Here is a 21,585-nt window from a genome sequence, read left to right as displayed (position 1 = left end):
TCATCTATTGTTACATTTCATCATCTATTATTACATTTAATCATCTATTATTACATTTCATCATCTATTATTACACTCAAATGTGATGTATTTGACTCCTTGGGTGTTGGTCTATTTGTGTTGGACTTTCTTCTCCTGTTCCAAAAGATCAGGATTGAAGTTATCTTCTACACAGATGTTGTCATGTGACAAAGACGCTGTCATGTCCGTCTGTAAACTTCATCTTTGTCAAATATGTGCACACTTGCTGCAGGAGATGTCCTGAAAGCCAGCGGGTCAAAGTCTATATGTATTTGATATACTTGTATATATGCATTTTATAAACTTGCATATATGCATTTTATATACTTGTATATATGCTTTTTATATACTTGTACATATGCATTTTATATACTTGTACATATGCATTTTATATACTTGCATATATGCATTTTATATACTTGTATATATGCATTTTATATACTTGTATATATGCATTTTATATACTTGTACATATGCATTTTATATACTTGTACATATGCATTTTATAAACTTGCATATATGCATTTTATATACTTGTATATATGCTTTTTATATACTTGTACATATGCATTTTATATACTTGTACATATGCATTTTATATACTTGCATATATGCATTTTATATACTTGTATATATGTCTTTTAAATACTTGTATATATGCATTTTATATACTTGTATATATGCATTTTATATACTTGCATATATGCTTTTTATATACTTGTATATATGCTTTTTATATACTTGTATATATGCATTTTATATACTTGTATATATGCATTTTATATACTTGTATATATGCATTTGATATACTTGTATATATGCATTTGATATACTTGCATATATGCATTTTATATACTTGTATATATGCTTTTTATATACTTGTACATATGCTTTTTATATACTTGCATATATGCTATTTATATACTTGTACATATGCTTTTTATATACTTGCATATATGCATTTTATATACTTGTATATATGCATTTTATATACTTGTATATATGTATTTTATATACTTGTATATATGCATTTTATATACTTGTACATATGCATTTTATATACTTGTATATATGTATTTGATATACTTGTATATATGCATTTTATATACTTGTACATGTGCATTTTATATACTTGTACATATGCATGTTATATACTTGCATATATGCATTTTATATACTTGCATATATGCTTTTTATATACTTGTATATATGCATTTGATATACTTGTATATATGCATTTGATATACTTGTATATATGCATTTTATATACTTGTACATATGCATTTTATATACTTGCATATATGCATTTTATATACTTTCATATATGCTTTTTATATACTTGTACATATGCTTTTTATATACTTGTATAAATGCATTTTATATACTTGCATATATGCATTTTATATACTTGTATATATGCATTTTATATACTTGTACATATGCATTTTATATACTTGTATATATGCATTTTATATACTTGTACATATGCATGTTATATACTTGCATATATGCATTTTATATACTTGTATATATGCTTTTTATATACTTGTACATATGCATTTTATATACTTGTATATATGCATTTTATATACTTGTATATATGCATTTTATATGCTTGTATATATGCTTTTTATATACTTGTACATATGCATTTTATATACTTGTATATATGCATTTTATATACTTGCATATATGCTTTTTATATACTTGTATATATGCATTTTATATACTTGTATATATGCATTTTATATACTTGTACATATGCTTTTTATATACTTGTAAATATGCATTTTATATACTTGTATATATGCATTTGATATACTTGTACATATGCATATGATATACTTGTATATATGCATTTTATATACTTGTATATATGCATTTTATATACTTGTATATATTTTCATCAAAGGAATAAAAAGAAATGACGATGATGATGAAAGTGTTTTAAATGTAGAACAAATCATAATTAAGTGAGGTCATTAAAATTTATTTTTATTTTTGATGCATGAAACAAGAGCTCAGTTTTGGAGCATCAGAAGTTTCTGTGCAGTCCAGTGCTGCACATTGTTGGCACAGTGCCATACAAGTCATGGGAAGGGATCACGTGATGTCTCCTCCAAGGTCACGTGATGTTGTCTCCTCAAAGGTCACCTGATGTTGTCTCCTCCAAGGTCACCTGATGTTGTCTCCTCAAAGGTCACGTGATGTTGTCTCCTCCAAGGTCACGTGATGTTGTCTCCTCAAAGGTCACCTGATGTTGTCTCCTCCAAGGTCACGTTATGTTGTCTCCTCCAAAGTCACGTGATGGTTTCTCCTCCAAGGTCACCTGATGTTGTCTCCTCCAAAGTCAGCTGATGTTGTCTCCTCCAAGGTCACCTGATGTTGTCTCCTCCAAAGTCACGTGATGGTTTCTCCTCCAAGGTCACGTGATGTTGTCTCCTCCAAAGTCAGCTGATGTTGTCTCCTCCAAGGTCACCTGATGTTGTCTCCTCCAAAGTCACGTGATGGTTTCTCCTCCAAGGTCACGTGATGTTGTCTCCAAGGTCACGTGATGTTGTCTCCTCCAAGGTCACGTGATGTCTCCTCCAAGGTCACGTGATGTTGTCTCCTCCAAGGTCACGTGATGTTGTCTCCTCCAAAGTCACGTGATGGTTTCTCCTCCAAGGTCACGTGATGTTTTCTCCTCCAAGGTCACCTGATGTTGTCTTCTCCAAGGTCACGTGATGTTGTCTCCTCCAAGGTCACGTGATGTCTCCTCCAAAGTCACGTGATGGTTTCTCCTCCAAGGTCACGTGATGTTGTCTCCTCCAAGGTCACCTGATGTTGTCTCCTCCAAGGTCACCTGATGTTGTCTCCTCCAAGGTCAGCTGATGTCTCCTCCAAGGTCACGTGATGTTTTCTCCTCCAAGGTCACCTGATGTTGTCTCCTCCAAGGTCACCTGATGTTGTCTCCTCCAAGGTCACCTGATGTTGTCTCCTCCAAGGTCACCTGATGTTGTCTCCTCCAAGGTCACGTGATGTTGTCTCCTCCATGGTCACGCGATGTTGTCTCCTCCATGGTCACGCGATGTTGTCTCCTCCAAGGTCACGCGATGTTGTCTCCTCCAAGGTCACGCGATGTTGTCTCCTCCAAGGTCACGCGATGTTGTCTCCTCCAAGGTCACGCGATGTTGTCTCCTCCAAGGTCACGCGATGTTGTCTCCTCCAAGGTCACGTGATGTTGTCTCCTCCAAGGTCACGTGATGTTGTCTCCTCCAAGGTCACGTGATGTTGTCTCCTCCAAGATCATGTGATGTTGTCTCCTCCAAGGTCACGTGATGTTGTCTCCTCCAAGGTCACGTGATGTTGTCTCCTCCAAGGTCACCTGATGTTGTCTCCTCCAAGATCATGTGATGTTGTCTCCTCCAAGATCACGTGATGTTGTCTCCAAGGTCACCTGATGTTGTCTCCTCCAAGGTCACGTGATGTTGTCTCCTCCAAGGTCACGTGGTCCTAAGGTGAAGTCTGGAGAACATCAGGATGGAAAGTTGCAGGAGTTGTTCCTGAGCCCCCCGGGGAGGGGAGGGACCCTCCTCCTTGAGCGGGGCGGGGCTTCTGCTGAGAAGTAGTGGATCAGCACAGTGCAGGGGGGCGGGGCTTCTGCTGAGAAGTAGGGGATCAGCACAGTGCCTGCAGGCTCCTTGCTGTAGTGACGACTATTCCTCTTGAGGAAGGAGCTTCTCTTTGGACTAACTCCACATGAAGAAGGAGGAAGGAGTTTAAATGCAACGCTGCTTGATCCAGGAGAAAAGTATGGCAGCCGACAACTGCAAGGACCCCAGGAGGAAGTTGCTGGTGGGAGTGGATCTCTTCTGCCTCTTCTTAGGTAACCTTTTCACAGCTATCCTCATGCCTTCACCTTTTCACAGCTATCCTCATGCTTTCACCTTTTCACAGCTATCCTCATGCTTTCACCTTTTCACAGCTATCTTCGTGCTTTCACCTTTTCACAGCTATCCTCATGCTTTCACCTTTTCACAGCTAATCCTCATGCTTTCACCTTTTCACAGCTATCCTCGTGCTTTCACCTTTTCACAGCTATCTTCGTGCTTTCACCTTTTCACAGCTATCCTCATGCTTTCACCTTTTCACAGCTAATCCTCATGCTTTCACCTTTTCACAGCTATCTTCGTGCTTTCACCTTTTCACAGCTATCCTCATGCTTTCACCTTTTCACAGCTAATCCTCATGCTTTCACCTTTTCACAGCTATCTTCGTGCTTTGACGTTTTCACAGCTATCTTCGTGCTTTGACCTTTTCACAGCTATCTTCGTGCTTTGACCTTTTCACAGCTATCCTCATGCTTTGATTCTCCAAACAACTTTTTTTACTGCTCATAAAGGATGTTTCATAACTTCTTCAAAGAGGAAAACAACGTTTGAGCAGGGGTCCCCAAACTACAACCTGGGGGCCGCATCCAGCCGAGTTTAAAAAACCCACACACATATACGTATATATATATATGTGTATATATATATATATATATATATATATATATATATATATATACACATATATATATATATACCGTAATTTCCGGACTATAAGCCGCTACTTTTTCCCCTCGTTCTGGTCCCTGCGGCTTATACAGGGGTGCGGCTTATATACAGCCTGTTCTTCTCCGACACCGACGAAGAGGATTTCGGTGGTTTTAGTACACAGGAGGAAGACGATGACACAATGATTAAAGACTGACTTTTCATATACCGGTTATTTTGATAACGTACAGGCGAGCACTTTGTATGACTTTGCACCGTTGTATTATTTGTACTCTGCACGAATGCTGTTCGCCATGTCAAAGATGGGAAAGTTTGATTGAATGATTGAAAGATTTATTGTTAATAAATGGGACGCTTCGCGTTCCCAAACAGTCATCTCTGTCCCGACAATCCCCTCCGTGGTAGCAGGAACCCCTATATACTACGCTAATTACACATCAAAACCCTGCGGCTTATAGTCGGGTGCGGCTTATATATGGAGCAATCTGTATTTTCCCCTAAATTTAGCTGGTGCGGCTTATAGTCAGGTGCGGCTTATAGTCCGGAAATTACGGTATATGTGTGTGTATATATATGACAGCGGACAAGTTTGAGTGACTAGCGGAGTAGAGTTTGAAGTGGAAGAGTATGAACTAAAGAGGAGGAGGAGGAGGAGTTGTGTACGTGATGAAGAACTTATGGTAAATAACTGTCTGTGTTTAGTGCTTGTTCCTGTGCTGCGCTCCTATTTTGGTGGCACTTCCTGTTGTGTTGTTGTTTTTTTCACAACTACTTTACACACGCCTTCAAGCACTTTATAGTGTTGGTGAAGAAGACTATTTGAGTTGAGTGTTTGTTTGGAAAGGATCTTCTTCATGTGGACCTGAGTTTTGCTTTATTCCACCATTTTATTCTTTTCATTTCTGCATAGCCCTCTTCTTCCTTTGTTTTGGCCATCATGAAATACTTTGACCTGCATCTTGGCAACACCCACTAATGGCTGCCACGCGTCACACAATAGTTGTGATGTACTATTGATGATATTGTAACCATTGTCAGTAGGGATGTCGATAAATGCGTTAAAATGTAATATCGGAAATTATCGGTATCGGTGTTTTTATTATCTGTATCGTTTTTTTTTGTTTGTTTGTTTGGTTTTTTTTTTAATTAAATCAACATAAAAAACACAAGATGCACAAACCCAAAAAACCTCCCTCCCCCCATGTCTTTCTGTTATCAATATTCTGGTTCCCTACATTATATATCAATATATATCAATACAGTCTGCAAGGGATACAGTCCGTAAGCACACATGATTGTGCGTGCTGCTGGTCCACTAATAGTACTAACCTTTAACAGTTAATTTTACTCATTTTCATTAATTACTAGTTTCTATGTAACGGTTTTATATTGTTTTACTTTCTTTTTTATTCAAGAAAATGTTTTTAATTTAGTTATCTTTTTTTATTATTATTTTTAAAAAGTACCTTATCTTCACCATACATGGTTGTCCAAATTAGGCATAATAATGTGTTAATTCCACGACTGCATATATCGGTTGATATCGGTATCGGTAATTAAAGAGTTGGACAATATCGGATATCGGCAAAAAGCCATTATCGGACATCCCTAATTGTCAGCAACACATCTCAGACCTATTGATCACATAATATGTACATGGGATAAGCTCCAGCACCCCCCCGCGACCCTGAAAGGGGACAAGCGGTAGAAAATGGATGGATTTCGATAACAACACTACAAGTGGTCTGCTAATATCTCCCAGTTTTCACACTCTATGATGGCACCTAGAAGAAGAGGGAACATGGATGCCAAAAAGACGTTATGCACAGAGAAAAGTATCAAGGTTTTAAAAAGAGAACAAAGTTGTGTTTTTTTCCCCCATACTTTCATGACACTTTATGACAAACATTGTCCTTGGAAACAACTTAGTAACTTAACAATCAATTATGGATGACACAGAATACGTCATATAGAACATTTATAATCTAAGATCTATAGAGGGCAGATTGTAGGTACAACAAGCTAACTAGCATACTACGAACATGTAGAAAATAATATTACAGTGATTAGACAGGAAGAACAATAATATGCCAGCAACATGAGGCGTGCTGAATACTATAATTCAAATGGTAACAAGATACTCAATACTGGGGTGGTATAGCTCGATTGGTAGAGTGGCCGTGCCAGCAACTTGAGGGTTGCAGGTTCGATCCCCGCTTCCGCCCATCCTAGTTACTGCCGTTGTGTCCTTGGGCAAGACACTTTACCCACCTGCTCCCAGTGCCACCCACACTGCTTTAAATGTAACTTAGATATTGGGTTTTACTATGTAAAGCGCTTTGAGTCACTAGAGAAAAGCGCTATATAAATATAATTCACTTCAATACTTTATAGACAAAAACATCAACAATGACAATATGAACAAAGCACTTTACTATATACTTTGTAAATACAGGAAACATCCATCCATACATTTTCTACCGCTTGTCCCATTCGTGGTCGCGGGGGGTGCTGGGAGCCTATCAGCTGCAAGTCACCACCTCATCACAGGAACAACACAGATAGACAGACAACATTCACACACTAGGGACCATTTAGTGTTGCCAATCAACCTATCCCCAGGTGCATGTCTTTGGAGGAGGGAGGGGCCTATCCCCAGGTGCATGTCTTTGGAGGTGGGAGGGGCCTATCCCCAGGTGCATGTCTTTGGAGGAGGGGAGGGGCCTACCCCCAGGTGCATGTCTTTGGAGGTGGGGAGGGGCCTATCCCCAGGTGCATGTCTTTGGAGGTGGGAGGGGCCTATCCCCAGGTGCATGTCTTTGGAGGTGGGAGGAAGCCGGAGTACCCAGAGGGAACCCACGCAGTCACGGGGAGAACATGTAAACTCCCCGAACCCAGGACCTTCGTATGTTGAGGCACATGCACTAACCCCTGTTCCACCGTGCTGCCCATGCAGGAAACAATTTAGAGCAAAGAGATCTAAAAAACCGGTTAGGTTGTGGACCTAAATGACACAATAGATAGAAATCCCAACTCCGTGAAACTGCAAGGAGCTGCGTGTGAGGGTGGTACACACCACCAATGTGAGTCAAAAACTGCAAAGACCTCTGGACACGTTTCTGCTCCAGACAGTCAGGGATGGCTGTGCGTGGAAAAAGTGTGTGTGTTTATTTTAATATTCATGGCATTTTTGGTCAAATTCTGCGAAAGAGTCCACTCCGAGGCCCAGGGCAAACACACAAGTCTGCGAAAGAGTCCGCTCCGAGGCCCAGGGCAAACACACAAGTCTGCGAAAGAGTCCGCTCCGAGGCCCAGGGCAAACACAAAAGTCCGAGAGGTATTTTCTCACGGATGATTGCATCATGAAAAAGTATTTTGTGAGAGCTGGAAACAAAAGTCTAGATGTTGAAAGTAGATGCTGAGACTGTTTAGTTTGTGTGGCTGGTCTTGGAGAGCCGGCTCACACTTGCTGAGGGGTTGTTGTTCCTGGCAGGATGAAGACCCCTCTTTCCCACCTTCTCTGCTTTTAAGACCGGGAAGGGGTGGAGGGGAAATCCCAAGATGCTGCACTCACTGCTGATGCGGCACTCTTTGGATGCACGGAAAGGATTTGCAAGGCTGAGAAAAATCCCCAGCTGAGTGTTTGGAAAAGAGGAGTTCAGGAGTTGAGTCCTTACAGAGTCCTGGACAAGACCTTGCTATGGATCCATTATGAGTCCACCAGGGAGCTGTGAGCTGGGCAGGGGCTCACGTGTTATTTCAAAAACACAACTGACGGATCAGTCAAGTTTAAGTGTGAAAGACCCCGACTGTTGGAGGGATTTAAGTCCCTGCTGATATTTGTTTGAGGACTGTAAATGAAAACAGCAAACGTGGAGAGAAGGCCAGCATTTGGCAGTTCCCATCCGTCAGCCCGGCCCTGGAACAAGATAACCCACCTGGACTTCCAAAGGCCAGTCAGCTGTGTGTATGCAGACTTTCAGGGTTTAGAGGCTCAGACACTGAAGAGTGTGTGTTTGGTTTTGGTTGGACTAAAGCCCCGTCCTGACCTCTACACCCGGCTGCTTTCAACCTTCTCGGGCACGGAGCCTGGATGGCAGAATTATTCATAGTGTTTCCAACGCGTCAGTTGGAGGCCAATTGGAAGCCATTTTGAAAAAGTTGTCTGTGCCTGGAGTCGCCTCATTGGAAACAAGTCCACACTCACATTTCAAAGTCGCCCACTGCTGCCTTGAAGTACCTCGAAGAACCAGAACACGCTTCCCAATTCCAAAATGCTCTGTTTGCCATCAGCAGATAGATAAGATGGTTTTGCCACTTGAAGGGACGGAAAGACACTAAATGGATCAGACTTCTTTAGAGAAGAAGTTTTCTCTGCTCAGGTCGCCACAAACATTTGCTTTTCAATCCAATCCCTTTATTTCTAGCGCACTATTAGCAACACAACTGTCTCCAGAGTGCCACACTTACAGAATAAACAATAAAAGTAATCAAGTTACAAGCATTTAGTATTAAACAAGTAAACACTAAAAAAAATATATATATAATAATAGAATTAAATAATGCAAGACATCAATAAAATAGAATAAAACAATAAAAAACAAATCAATATAACACAATAAAAGACCACAAGACTCACGCCAATTTAAAAGCCAGAGAATAAAAGTGGGTTTTAAGACGAGACTTCAAACATTCAACAGTGGGGGCCATTTTGACATGAGGGGGCAGAACATTCCAAAGTTTAGGGCCAACAACAGAGAAGGTTCCTGTCTCCCCTAGTTTTAAGCCTGGTTTTAGGCCCCACAAGTTGGAACTTGCCCTTGGACCTCAAAGCGCGAGCTGGAGCATAAAGTTGGATGAGGTCCGTGATGTACTTTGGGGCCGGTACATTCAAAGCTTTAAGAACAAACATTAACATTATAAAATCAATTCCAAAACGAGCAGGAAAAGGAACTGAAAGCGTGACAGGGCATTTGGATGTATTCCAGTGTCAAGTGGATTCCAGTAGTCCAGACCTAAAAGCCTGCACGACCTGTTCAAATTATTTAAAAGATAAAGATTTCATCTTCGATAAAAGCCGAAGGTGATACAAACTTGATTTAACAACGGTGTTGATTTGTTTGTCAAATTTAAAAGCGTGGTCTATGATGACTCCAAGGCTGGTGGCTGTGGGACGTACAGAGTTCTTAGGAAAGAGTGATTTATGAATATTGCACCGAGAGGAGTGATTTAAAGTAGGATGGGTCCAAGGATTGATCCTTGGGGGGACTCCACAGTCAAGGGGGGCGATGGAAATAAGTTGAGTCCCCCAATCTTACACAGAAACCTTTCCCTGACAGGTAAGACCTGAACCACTTCAGAGCAGTCCCCCTGACCACCCACATAGTCTTCCAAACCAGATCAAAGAATTGCGTGGTCAACTGTGTCAAAAGCAGCAGTCAGGTTTTGCTTGGGACTTCATCTCAGCCTCAGAAAGCAGACAAGCCCAGTGATTCATGTCTGCTTGTGTCACCATTAGGGATGCATACCGTCTTCCGCTATTTTTTTGGTACCGGTTCCTAATCGGGTGGGTCCAGGAAGACCGTTAAGATTCTGGACTAATGACTAAACACACAAACAGTTGACACTTTTAAATACCTGGGCGTAACCTTGGACAATAAACTCACCTTTGATCAGCACACCACGGACATTCAAAAAAGAAGTCAACAAAGACTGTCAGCCATCTGACATGTTTTTTCACCATCCTTATGTACTGTTCCACATGTTTGTTCACCATCCTTATGTACTGTTCCACATGTTTTGTTCACCATCCTTCTGTACTGTTCCACATGTTTGTTCACCATCCTTATGTACTGTTCCACATGTTTGTTCACCATCCTTCTGTACTGTTCCACATGTTTGTTCACCCATCCTTCTGTACTGTTCCACATGTTTGTTCACCATCCTTATGTACTGTTCCACATGTTTTTTCACCATCCTTATGTACTGTTCCACATGTTTTTTCACCATCCTTATGTACTGTTTCCACATGTTTGTTCACCATCCTTCTGTACTGTTCCACATGTTTGTTCACCATCCTTATGTACTGTTCCACATGTTTTGTTCACCATCCTTATGTACTGTTCCACATGTTTTTTCACCATCCTTATGTACTGTTCCACATGTTTGTTCACCATCCTTATGTACTGTTCCACATGTTTGTTCACCATCCTTATGTACTGTTCCACATGTTTGTTCACCATCCTTATGTACTGTTCCACATGTTTGTTCACCATCCTTATGTACTGTTCCACATGTTTTTTCACCATCCTTCTGTACTGTTCCACATGTTTGTTCACCATCCTTCTGTACTGTTCCACATGTTTGTTCACCATCCTTCTGTACTGTTCCACATGTTTGTTCACCCATCCTTATGTACTGTTCCACATGTTTGTTCACCATCCTTCTGTACTGTTCCACATGTTTGTTCACCATCCTTATGTACTGTTCCACATGTTTGTTCACCATCCTTATGTACTGTTCCACATGTTTGTTCACCATCCTTATGTACTGTTCCACATGTTTGTTCACCATCCTTATGTACTGTTCCACATGTTTTTTCACCATCCTTATGTACTGTTCCACATGTTTGTTCACCATCCTTCTGTACTGTTCCACATGTTTGTTCACCATCCTTATGTACTGTTCCACATGTTTGTTCACCATCCTTCTGTACTGTTTCCACATGTTTGCTTCACCATCCTTATGTACTGTTCCACATGTTTGTTCACCATCCTTATGTACTGTTCCACATGTTTGTTCACCATGCTTTCCACATGTTTTCCCATCCTTCTGTACTGTTTCACATGTTTGTTCACCATCCTTATGTACTGTTCCACATGTTTGTTTCACCATCCTTATGCACTGTTCCACATGTTTGTTCACCATCCTTATGTACTGTTCCACATGTTTGTTCACCATCCTTCTGTACTGTTCCACATGTTTGTTCACCATCCTTATGTACTGTTCCACATGTTTGTTCACCATCCTTCTGTACTGTTCCACATGTTTGTTCACCATCCTTATGTACTGTTCCACATGTTTGTTCACCATCCTTATGTACTGTTCCACATGTTTGTTCACCATCCTTCTGTACTGTTCCACATGTTTGTTCACCATCCTTATGTACTGTTCCACATGTTTGTTCACCATCCTTCTGTACTGTTCCACATGTTTGTTCACCATCCTTATGTACTGTTCCACATGTTTGTTCACCATCCTTATGTACTGTTCCACATGTTTGTTCACCATCCTTATGTACTGTTCCACATGTTTGTTCACCATCCTTATGTACTGTTCCACATGTTTGTTCACCATCCTTCTGTACTGTTCCACATGTTTGTTCACCATCCTTCTGTACTGTTCCACATGTTTGTTCACCATCCTTATGTACTGTTCCACATGTTTTTTCACCATCCTTCTGTACTGTTCCACATGTTTGTTCACCATCCTTCTGTACTGTTCCACATGTTTGTTCACCATCCTTATGTACTGTTCCACATGTTTGTTCACCATCCTTATGTACTGTTCCACATGTTTGTTCACCATCCTTCTGTACTGTTCCACATGTTTGTTTCACCATCCTTCTGTACTGTTCCACATGTTTGTTCACCATCCTTATGTACTGTTCCACATGTTTGTTCACCATCCTTATGTACTGTTCCACCTGTTTTTTCACCATGCTTTCTGTAAACCAACCGGACCAAACTCACACGCATTACAAACATAGCAGCTAAAATCAACACCCAACATTTCAGACTTAAACCACAGGTCCGTCACTCGACTGGCAAAAACAATAGTCCAGGATATCACTCACCCACTACACCAATACATCATCCCACTACCATCAGGGCGCAGGTACAGAACCATCAAATTGCGGAGGGCCCGCCTCAGGAAAAGCCTAATCCCTGCAGCTATAGCCGCCCTTAACAGCAGGCCCGGCCGACCTGTCTGACAAGCCTGTTAATGTGTGTTGGTCATGTATGATGTCTTTGTTATTTTGGTTTCGTGATGTGTAATGCCTATTGTTTAAATGCGGCAGTGATGGGGTGATGAATATAGTAAGTGTAATTGTAATGAAGTGATGGATGTGTGTAGACGTTACAGGATGATGATAGAACAACTGAACTGCACTTTGCACTGCACACATACTTGACTTGTTTAGACCTAAAAAAGTATAGATGTTGATACAAGACTTCCCTTGCACTGCACACATACTTGACTTGTTTAGACCTAAAAAGTATAGACGTTGATAAAAGACTTCCCTTGCACTGCACACATACTTGACTTGTTTAGACCTAAAAAGTATAGACGTTGATAAAAGACTTCCCTTGCACTGCACACATACTTGACTTGTTTAGACCTAAAAAGTATAGACGTTCATAAAAGACTTCCCTTGCACTGCACACATACTTGACTTGTTTAGACCTAAAAAGTATAGACGTTGATACAAGACTTCCCTTGCACTGCACACATACTTGACTTGTTTAGACCTAAAAAGTATAGACGTTGATACAAGACTTCCCTTGCACTGCACACATACTTGACTTGTTTAGACCTAAAAAGTATAGACGTTGATACAAGACTTCCCTTGCACTGCACACATACTTGACTTGTTTAGACCTAAAAAGTATAGACGTTGATACAAGACTTCCCTTGCACTGCACACATACTTGATTTGTTTACACCTAAAAAGTATAGACGTTGATAAAAGATTTCTCTTGCACTGCACACATACTTGACTTGTTTACACCTAAAAAGTATAGACGTTGATACAAGACTTCCCTTGCACTGCACACATACTTGACTTGTTTACACCTAAAAAGTATAGACGTTGATAAAAGACTTCCCTTGCACTGCACACATACTTGACTTTGTTTAGACCTAAAAAGTATAGACGTTGATAAAAGACTTCCCTTGCACTGCACACATACTTGACTTGTTTACACCTAAAAAGTATAGACGTTGATACAAGACTTCCCTTGCACTGCACACATACTTGACTTGTTTACACCTAAAAAGTATAGACGTTGATACAAGACTTCCCTTGCACTGCACACATACTTGACTCGTTTAGACCTAAAAAGTATAGACGTTGATACAAGACTTCCCTTGCACTGCACACATACTTGACTTGTTTACAACTAAAAAGTATAGACGTTGATACAAGACTTCCCTTGCACTGCACACATACTTGACTTGTTTACACCTAAAAAGTATAGACGTTGATACAAGACTTCCCTTGCCACTGCACACATACTTGACTTGTTTACACCTAAAAAGTATAGACGTTGATACAAGACTTCCCTTGCACTGCACACATACTTGACTTGTTTACAACTAAAAAGTATAGACGTTGATACAAGACTTCCCTTGCACTGCACACATACTTGACTCGTTTAGACCTAAAAAGTATAGACGTCGATACAAGACTTCCCTTGCACTGCACACATACTTGACTTGTTTAGACCTAAAAAGTATAGACGTTGATACAAGACTTCCCTTGCACTGCACACATACTTGACTTGTTTAGACCTAAAAAGTATAGACGTTGATACAAGACTTCCCTTGCACTGCACACATACTTGACTTGTTTAGACCTAAAAAGTATAGACGTTGATACAAGACTTCCCTTGCACTGCACACATACTTGACTTGTTTACACCTAAAAAGTATAGACGTTGATACAAGACTTCCCTTGCACTGCACACATACTTGACTTGTTTAGACCTAAAAAGTATAGACGTTGATACAAGACTTCCCTTGCACTGCACACATACTTGACTTGTTTACAACTAAAAAGTATAGACGTTGATAAAAGACTTCCCTTGCACTGCACACATACTTGACTTGTTTACAACTAAAAAGTATAGACGTTGATAAAAGACTTCCCTTGCACTGCACACATACTTGACTTGTTTAGACCTAAAAAGTATAGACGTTGATACAAGACTTCCCTTGCACTGCACACATACTTGACTTGTTTACACCTAAAAAGTATAGAAGTTGATACAAGACTTCCCTTGCACTGCACACATACTTGACTTGTTTAGACCTAAAAAGTATAGACGTTGATACAAGACTTCCCTTACACTGCACACATACTTGACTTGTTTACACCTAAAAAGTATAGAAGTTGATACAAGACTTCCCTTGCACTGCACACATACTTGACTTGTTTACACCTAAAAAGTATAGATGTTGATAAAAGACTTCCCTTGCACTGCACACATACTTGACTTGTTTAGACCTAAAAAGTATAGACGTTGATACAAGACTTCCCTTGCACTGCACACATACTTGACTTGTTTAGACCTAAAAAGTATAGACGTTGATACAAGGACTTCCCTTGCACTGCACACATACTTGACTTGTTTAGACCTAAAAAGTATAGACGTTGATACAAGACTTCCCTTGCACTGCACACATACTTGACTTGTTTAGACCTAAAAAGTATAGACGTTGATACAAGACTTCTCTTGCACTGCACACATACTTGACTTGTTTACACCTAAAAAGTATAGACGTTGATACAAGACTTCCCTTGCACTGCACACATACTTGACTTTTTTACACCTAAAAAGTATAGGACGTTGATAAAAGACTTCCCTTGCACTGCACACATACTTGACTTGTTTAGACCTAAAAAGTATAGATGTTGATAAAAGACTTCCCTGCTGTGAGATGTATCATGATGTTGGTGGTGTACAACCTTTTGTGCTAATAAAAATGCAATGTTGACCTCTTTATTTATACAAATTACATATATTAAGAGCAGCAATAAACACCGGTATTGAATGAGAATATCGGTATCGGTATCGGTATCCATACAAATCCTAACGACATACATCCCTACTCACCATGTATTTCTTGTATGCTTTAAAAACAATTGGACTGTGTTCCTTTGTGTTGGTTTTTGTCTCTGTGTGTCTTTGTGTTGACGTGAAGTACTGAGCTGTCCACCATGTTGTGTGTCCAACTACCCAGTGATGCTTGTCGCTGTGTTTTTGCACAAATCACCCATGGCGCCTTACCGGAGAGGATTCTTCTGCAGCGACAACAGCATCAGTGTCCCCTTTAAGAGCAGCACGGTGTCCACCACGCTGCTCACCTCACTTGGTGTCTCTGTGCCCGTGGTCTCAGTAAGTGGTGTTGTGGTGCAGCACCAGAACCAGAGAACCCGCATCGGGACGCTCTCAATTGGCCGGCAGTTAGGCAGACTCTGGGTTTGCTTAGTGACGCTTACAAGTGTCACTTGTTAATACCAGCAGGCTGACTTGGAAAACAAGGTCTGAGGTCCAGTAGCTAAGGTTCATGGTTTTACAACTGAGCTACGTTGTGTCCCTTGTGGGCCCATGCACCTTTTCTAAGTCTAAAAACCAACCCCAGAATAGGATTGAGCTGGTCCCAGAGGTTCTCTTGTTCTTGTACCTGTGACCTCTTGAATTTGCATATCATTAACTCCACCCCTCCATCTTCCTCTCCATCCCTTGTCACCCCCACCTCCTCCTCCCCTCCACGCTTCTCTCACTGCAATCTTCACCAGCTGGCCTGCCTTTCTTGGTCATTGAGACCAGCGCTGTGCAGCCTTACCGTAGAGGCTTTTACTGCGGAGACCAGTCCATCAAGTACCCCCGCCAAAACATGGAGACACCATTAGTGATGGTGTGCTTAGCGCTGCTGGCATTCTTATCACCATCTTGTCTGTAAGTCACATCACTAATGTACCATCTTGTCTTTAAGTCACATCACTAATGTACCATCTTGTCTTTAAGTCACATCACTAATGCACCATCTTGTCTTTAAGTCACATCACTAATGTACCATCTTGTCTTTAAGTCACATCACTAATGCACCATCTTGTCTTTAAGTCACATCACTAATGTACCATCTTGTCTTTAAGTCACATCACTAATGTACCATCTTGTCTGTAGGTCACATCACTAATGTACCATCTTGTCTTTAAGTCACATCACTAATGTACCATCTTGTCTTTAAGTCACATCACTAATGCACCATCTTGTCTTTAAGTCACATCACTAATGTACCATCTTGTCTTTAAGTCACATCACTAATGTACCATCTTGTCTGTAAGTCACATCACTAATGTACCATCTTGTCTGTAAGTCACATCACTAATGTACCATCTTGTCTTTAAGTCACATCACTAATGTACCATCTTGTCTTTAAGTCACATCACTAATGCACCATCTTGTCTGTAAGTCACATCACTAATGTACCATCTTGTCTGTAAGTCACATCACTAATGTAACCATCTTGTCTTTAAGTCACATCACTAATGTACCATCTTGAATTTAAGTCACATCACTAATGTACCATCTTGTCTTTAAGTCACATCACTAATGTACCATCTTGTCTTTAAGTCACATTCACTAATGTACCATCTTGTCTGTAAGTCACATCACTAATGTACCATCTTGTCTTTAAGTCACATCACTAATGTACCATCTAGTCTTCAAGTCACATCACTAATACACCATCTTGTCTTTAAGTCACATCACTAATGTACCATCTTGTCTTTAAGTCACATCACTAATGTACCATCTTGTCTTTAAGTCACATCACTAATGTACCATCTTGTCTTTAAGTCACATCACTAATGTACCATCTTGTCTTTAAGTCACATCACTAATGTACCATCTTGTCTTTAAGTCACATCACTAATGTACCATCTAGTCTTCAAGTCACATCACTAATACACCATCTTGTCTTTAAGTCACATCACTAATGTACCATCTTGTCTTTAAGTCACATCACTAATGTACCATCTTGTCTTTAAGTCACATCACTAATGTACCATCTTGTCTTTAAGTCACATCACTAATGTACCATCTTGTCTTTAAGTCACATCACTAATGTACCATCTTGTCTTTAAGTCACATCACTAATGTACCATCTTGTCTTTAAGTCACATCACTAATGTACCATCTTGTCTTTAAGTCACATCACTAATGTACCATCTTGTCTTAAAGTCACATCACTAATGTACCATCTTGTCTTTAAGTCACATCACTAATGTACCATCTTGTCTTTAAGTCACATCACTAATGTACCATCTTGTCTTTAAGTCACATCACTAATGTACCATCTTGTCTGTAAGTCACATCACTAATGTACCATCTTGTCTTTAAGTCACATCACTAATGTACCATCTAGTCTTCAAGTCACATCACTAATACACCATCTTGTCTTTAAGTCACATCACTAATGTACCATCTTGTCTTTAAGTCACATCACTAATGTACCATCTTGTCTTTAAGTCACATCACTAATGTACCATCTTGTCTTTAAGTCACATCACTAATGCACCATCTTGTCTTTAAGTCACATCACTAATGTACCATCTTGTCTGTAAGTCACATCACTAATGTACCATCTTGTCTGTAAGTCACATCACTAATGTACCATCTTGTCTTTAAGTCACATCACTAATGTACCATCTTGTCTGTAAGTCACATCACTAATGTACCATCTTGTCTTTAAGTCACATCACTAATGTACCATCTTGTCTTTAAGTCACATCACTAATGTACCATCTTGTCTTTAAGTCACATCACTAATGTACCATCTTGTCTTTAAGTCACATCACTAATGTACCATCTTGTCCTCAAGTCACATCACTAATGTACCATCTAGTCTTCAAGTCACATCACTAATACACCATCTTGTCTTTAAGTCACATCACTAATGTACCATCTTGTCTTTAAGTCACATCACTAATGTACCATCTTGTCTTTAAGTCACATCACTAATGTACCATCTTGTCTTTAAGTCACATCACTAATGCACCATCTTGTCTTTAAGTCACATCACTAATGTACCATCTTGTCTGTAAGTCACATCACTAATGTACCATCTTGTCTGTAAGTCACATCACTAATGTACCATCTTGTCTTTAAGTCACATCACTAATGTACCATCTTGTCTGTAAGTCACATCACTAATGTACCATCTTGTCTTTAAGTCACATCACTAATGTACCATCTTGTCTTTAAGTCACATCACTAATGTACCATCTTGTCTTTAAGTCACATCACTAATGTACCATCTTGTCCTCAAGTCACATCACTAATGTACCATCTTGTCTTTAAGTCACATCACTAATGTACCATCTTGTCTTTAAGTCACATCACTAATGTACCATCTTGTCTTTAAGTCACATCACTAATGTACCATCTTGTCTGTAAGTCACATCACTAATGTACCATCTTGTCTTTAAGTCACATCACTAATGTACCATCTTGTCTTTAAGTCACATCACTAATGTACCATCTTGTCTTTAAGTCACATCACTAATGTACCATCTTGTCTGTAAGTCACATCACTAATGTACCATCTTGTCTTAAGTCACATCACTAATGTACCATCTAGTCTTCAAGGTCACATCACTAATACACCATCTTGTCTTTAAGTCACATCACTAATGTACCATCTTGTCTTTAAGTCACATCACTAATGTACCATCTTGTCTTTAAGTCACATCACTAATTGTACCATCTTGTCTTTAAGTCACATCACTAATGTACCATCTTGTCTGTAAGTCACATCACTAATGTACCATCTTGTCTTTAAGTCACATCACTAATGTACCATCTAGTCTTCAAGTCACATCACTAATACACCATCTTGTCTTTAAGTCACATCACTAATGTACCATCTTGTCTTTAAGTCACATCACTAATGTACCATCTTGTCTTTAAGTCACATCACTAATGTACCATCTTGTCTTTAAGTCACATCACTAATGTACCATCTTGTCTTTAAGTCACATCACTAATGTACCATCTTGTCTTTAAGTCACATCACTAATGTACCATCTAGTCTTCAAGTCACATCACTAATACACCATCTTGTCTTTAAGTCACATCACTAATGTACCATCTTGTCTTTAAGTCACATCCCTAATGTACCATCTTGTCTTTAAGGTCACATCACTAATGTACCATCTTGTCTTTAAGTCACATCACTAATGTACCATCTTGTCTTTAAGTCACATCACTAATGTACCATCTTGTCTTTAAGTCACATCACTAATGTACCATCTTGTCTTTAAGTCACATCACTAATGTACCATCTTGTCTTTAAGTCACATCACTAATGTACCATCTTGTCTTTAAGTCACATCACTAATGTACCATCTTGTCTTTAAGTCACATCACTAATGTACCATCTTGTCTTTAAGTCACATCACTAATGTACCATCTTGTCTTTAAGTCACATCACTAATGTACCATCTTGTCTGTAAGTCACATCACTAATGTACCATCTTGTCTTTAAGTCACATCACTAATGTACCATCTAGTCTTTCAAGTCACATCACTAATTACACCATCTTGTCTTTAAGTCACATCACTAATGTACCATCTTGTCTTTAAGTCACATCACTAATGTACCATCTTGTCTTTAAGTCACATCACTAATGTACCATCTTGTCTTTAAGTCACATCACTAATGCACCATCTTGTCTTTAAGTCACATCACTAATGTACCATCTTGTCCTGTAAGTCACATCACTAATGTACCATCTTGTCTGTAAGTCACATCACTAATGTACCATCTTGTCTTTAAGTCACATCACTAATGTACCATCTTGTCTGTAAGTCACATCACTAATGTTACCATCTTGTCTTTAAGTCACATCACTAATGTACCATCTTGTCTTTAAGTCACATCACTAATGTACCATCTTGTCTTTAAGTCACATCACTAATGTACCATCTTGTCTTTAAGTCACATCACTAATGTACCATCTTGTCCTCAAGTCACATCACTAATGTACCATCTAGTCTTCAAGTCACATCACTAATACACCATCTTGTCTTTAAGTCACATCACTAATGTACCATCTTGTCTTTAAGTCACATCACTAATGTACCATCTTGTCTTTAAGTCACATCACTAATGTACCATCTTGTCTTTAAGTCACATCACTAATGCACCATCTTGTCTTTAAGTCACATCACTAATGTACCATCTTGTCTGTAAGTCACATCACTAATGTACCATCTTGTCTGTAAGTCACATCACTAATGTACCATCTTGTCTTTAAGTCACATCACTAATGTACCATCTTGTCTGTAAGTCACATCACTAATGTACCATCTTGTCTTTAAGTCACATCACTAATGTACCATCTTGTCTTTAAGTCACATCACTAATGTACCCATCTTGTCTTTAAGTCACATCACTAAATGTACCATCTTGTCCTCAAGTTCACATCACTAATGTACCATCTTGTCTTTAAGTCACATCACTAATGTACCATCTTGTCTTTAAGTCACATCACTAATGTACCATCTTGTCTTTAAGTCCACATCACTAATGTACCATCTTGTCTTTAAGTCACATCACTAATGTACCATCTTGTCTTTAAGTCACATCACTAATGTACCATCTTGTCTTTAAGTCACATCACTAATGGCACCATCTTGTCTTTAAGTCACATCACTAATGTACCATCTTGTCTTTAAGTCACATCACTAATGTACCATCCTTGTCTTTAAGTCACATCACTAATGTACCATCTTGTCTTTAAGTCACATCACTAATGTACCATCTTGTCTTTAAGTCACATCACTAATGTACCATCTTGTCTTTAAGTCACATCACTAATGTACCATCTTGTCTTTAAGTCACATCACTAATGTACCATCTTGTCTTTAAGTCACATCACTAATGTAACCATCTTGTCCTTTAAGGTCACATCACTAATGTACCATCTTGTCTTTAAGTCACATCACTAATTGTACCATCTTGTCTTTAAGTCACATCACTAATGTACCATCTTGTCTTTAAGGTCACATCACTTATGTACCATCTTGTCTTTAAGTCACATCACTAATGTACCATCTTGTCTTTAAGTCACATCACTAATGTACCATCTTGTCTTTAAGGTCACATCACTAATGTACCATCTTGTCTGTAAGTCACATCACTAATGTACCATCTTGTCTTTAAGTCACAT

The 21,585-nt window shown here is 39.3% G+C and overlaps 1 protein-coding gene across 1 annotated transcript; it reads left to right on the top strand.

Annotated features, from left to right (window-relative positions):
* Nucleotides 1-3,319: 3,319 nt before the first annotated feature.
* On the top strand, nucleotides 3,320-16,260 carry LOC133649530 (phospholipid phosphatase 3-like). Its single transcript, XM_062046119.1, has 3 exons — nucleotides 3,320-3,889; nucleotides 15,588-15,742; nucleotides 16,147-16,260. The coding sequence occupies exons 1-3, from the start codon at nucleotides 3,787-3,789 to the stop codon at nucleotides 16,258-16,260; spliced, it is 372 nt and encodes a 123-aa protein (XP_061902103.1). The 5' UTR covers nucleotides 3,320-3,786.
* The last annotated feature ends 5,325 nt before the right edge of the window (nucleotides 16,261-21,585 follow it).

Source organism: Entelurus aequoreus, linkage group LG05, assembly GCF_033978785.1.
Source record: "Entelurus aequoreus isolate RoL-2023_Sb linkage group LG05, RoL_Eaeq_v1.1, whole genome shotgun sequence".
In the NCBI taxonomy this organism is placed as follows: domain Eukaryota; kingdom Metazoa; phylum Chordata; class Actinopteri; order Syngnathiformes; family Syngnathidae; genus Entelurus; species Entelurus aequoreus.
The sequence above is the reverse complement of the archived record's forward strand: the minus strand, read 5'-3'. Positions and strand labels throughout refer to the sequence as shown.

What these genes read in the sequence shown, in the direction of transcription:
- LOC133649530 (XM_062046119.1), top strand. Translation starts at nt 3,787, where the DNA reads ATGCAACGCTGCTTGATCCAGGAGAAAAGTATGGCAGCCGACAACTGC. An exon ending in TCTCTTCTGCCTCTTCTTAG is followed by an intron (nt 3,890 to 15,587) that starts GTAACCTTTTCA and finishes CCAACTACCCAG; the next exon opens with TGATGCTTGTCGCTGTGTTT. An exon ending in TCTCTGTGCCCGTGGTCTCA is followed by an intron (nt 15,743 to 16,146) that starts GTAAGTGGTGTT and finishes AATCTTCACCAG; the next exon opens with CTGGCCTGCCTTTCTTGGTC.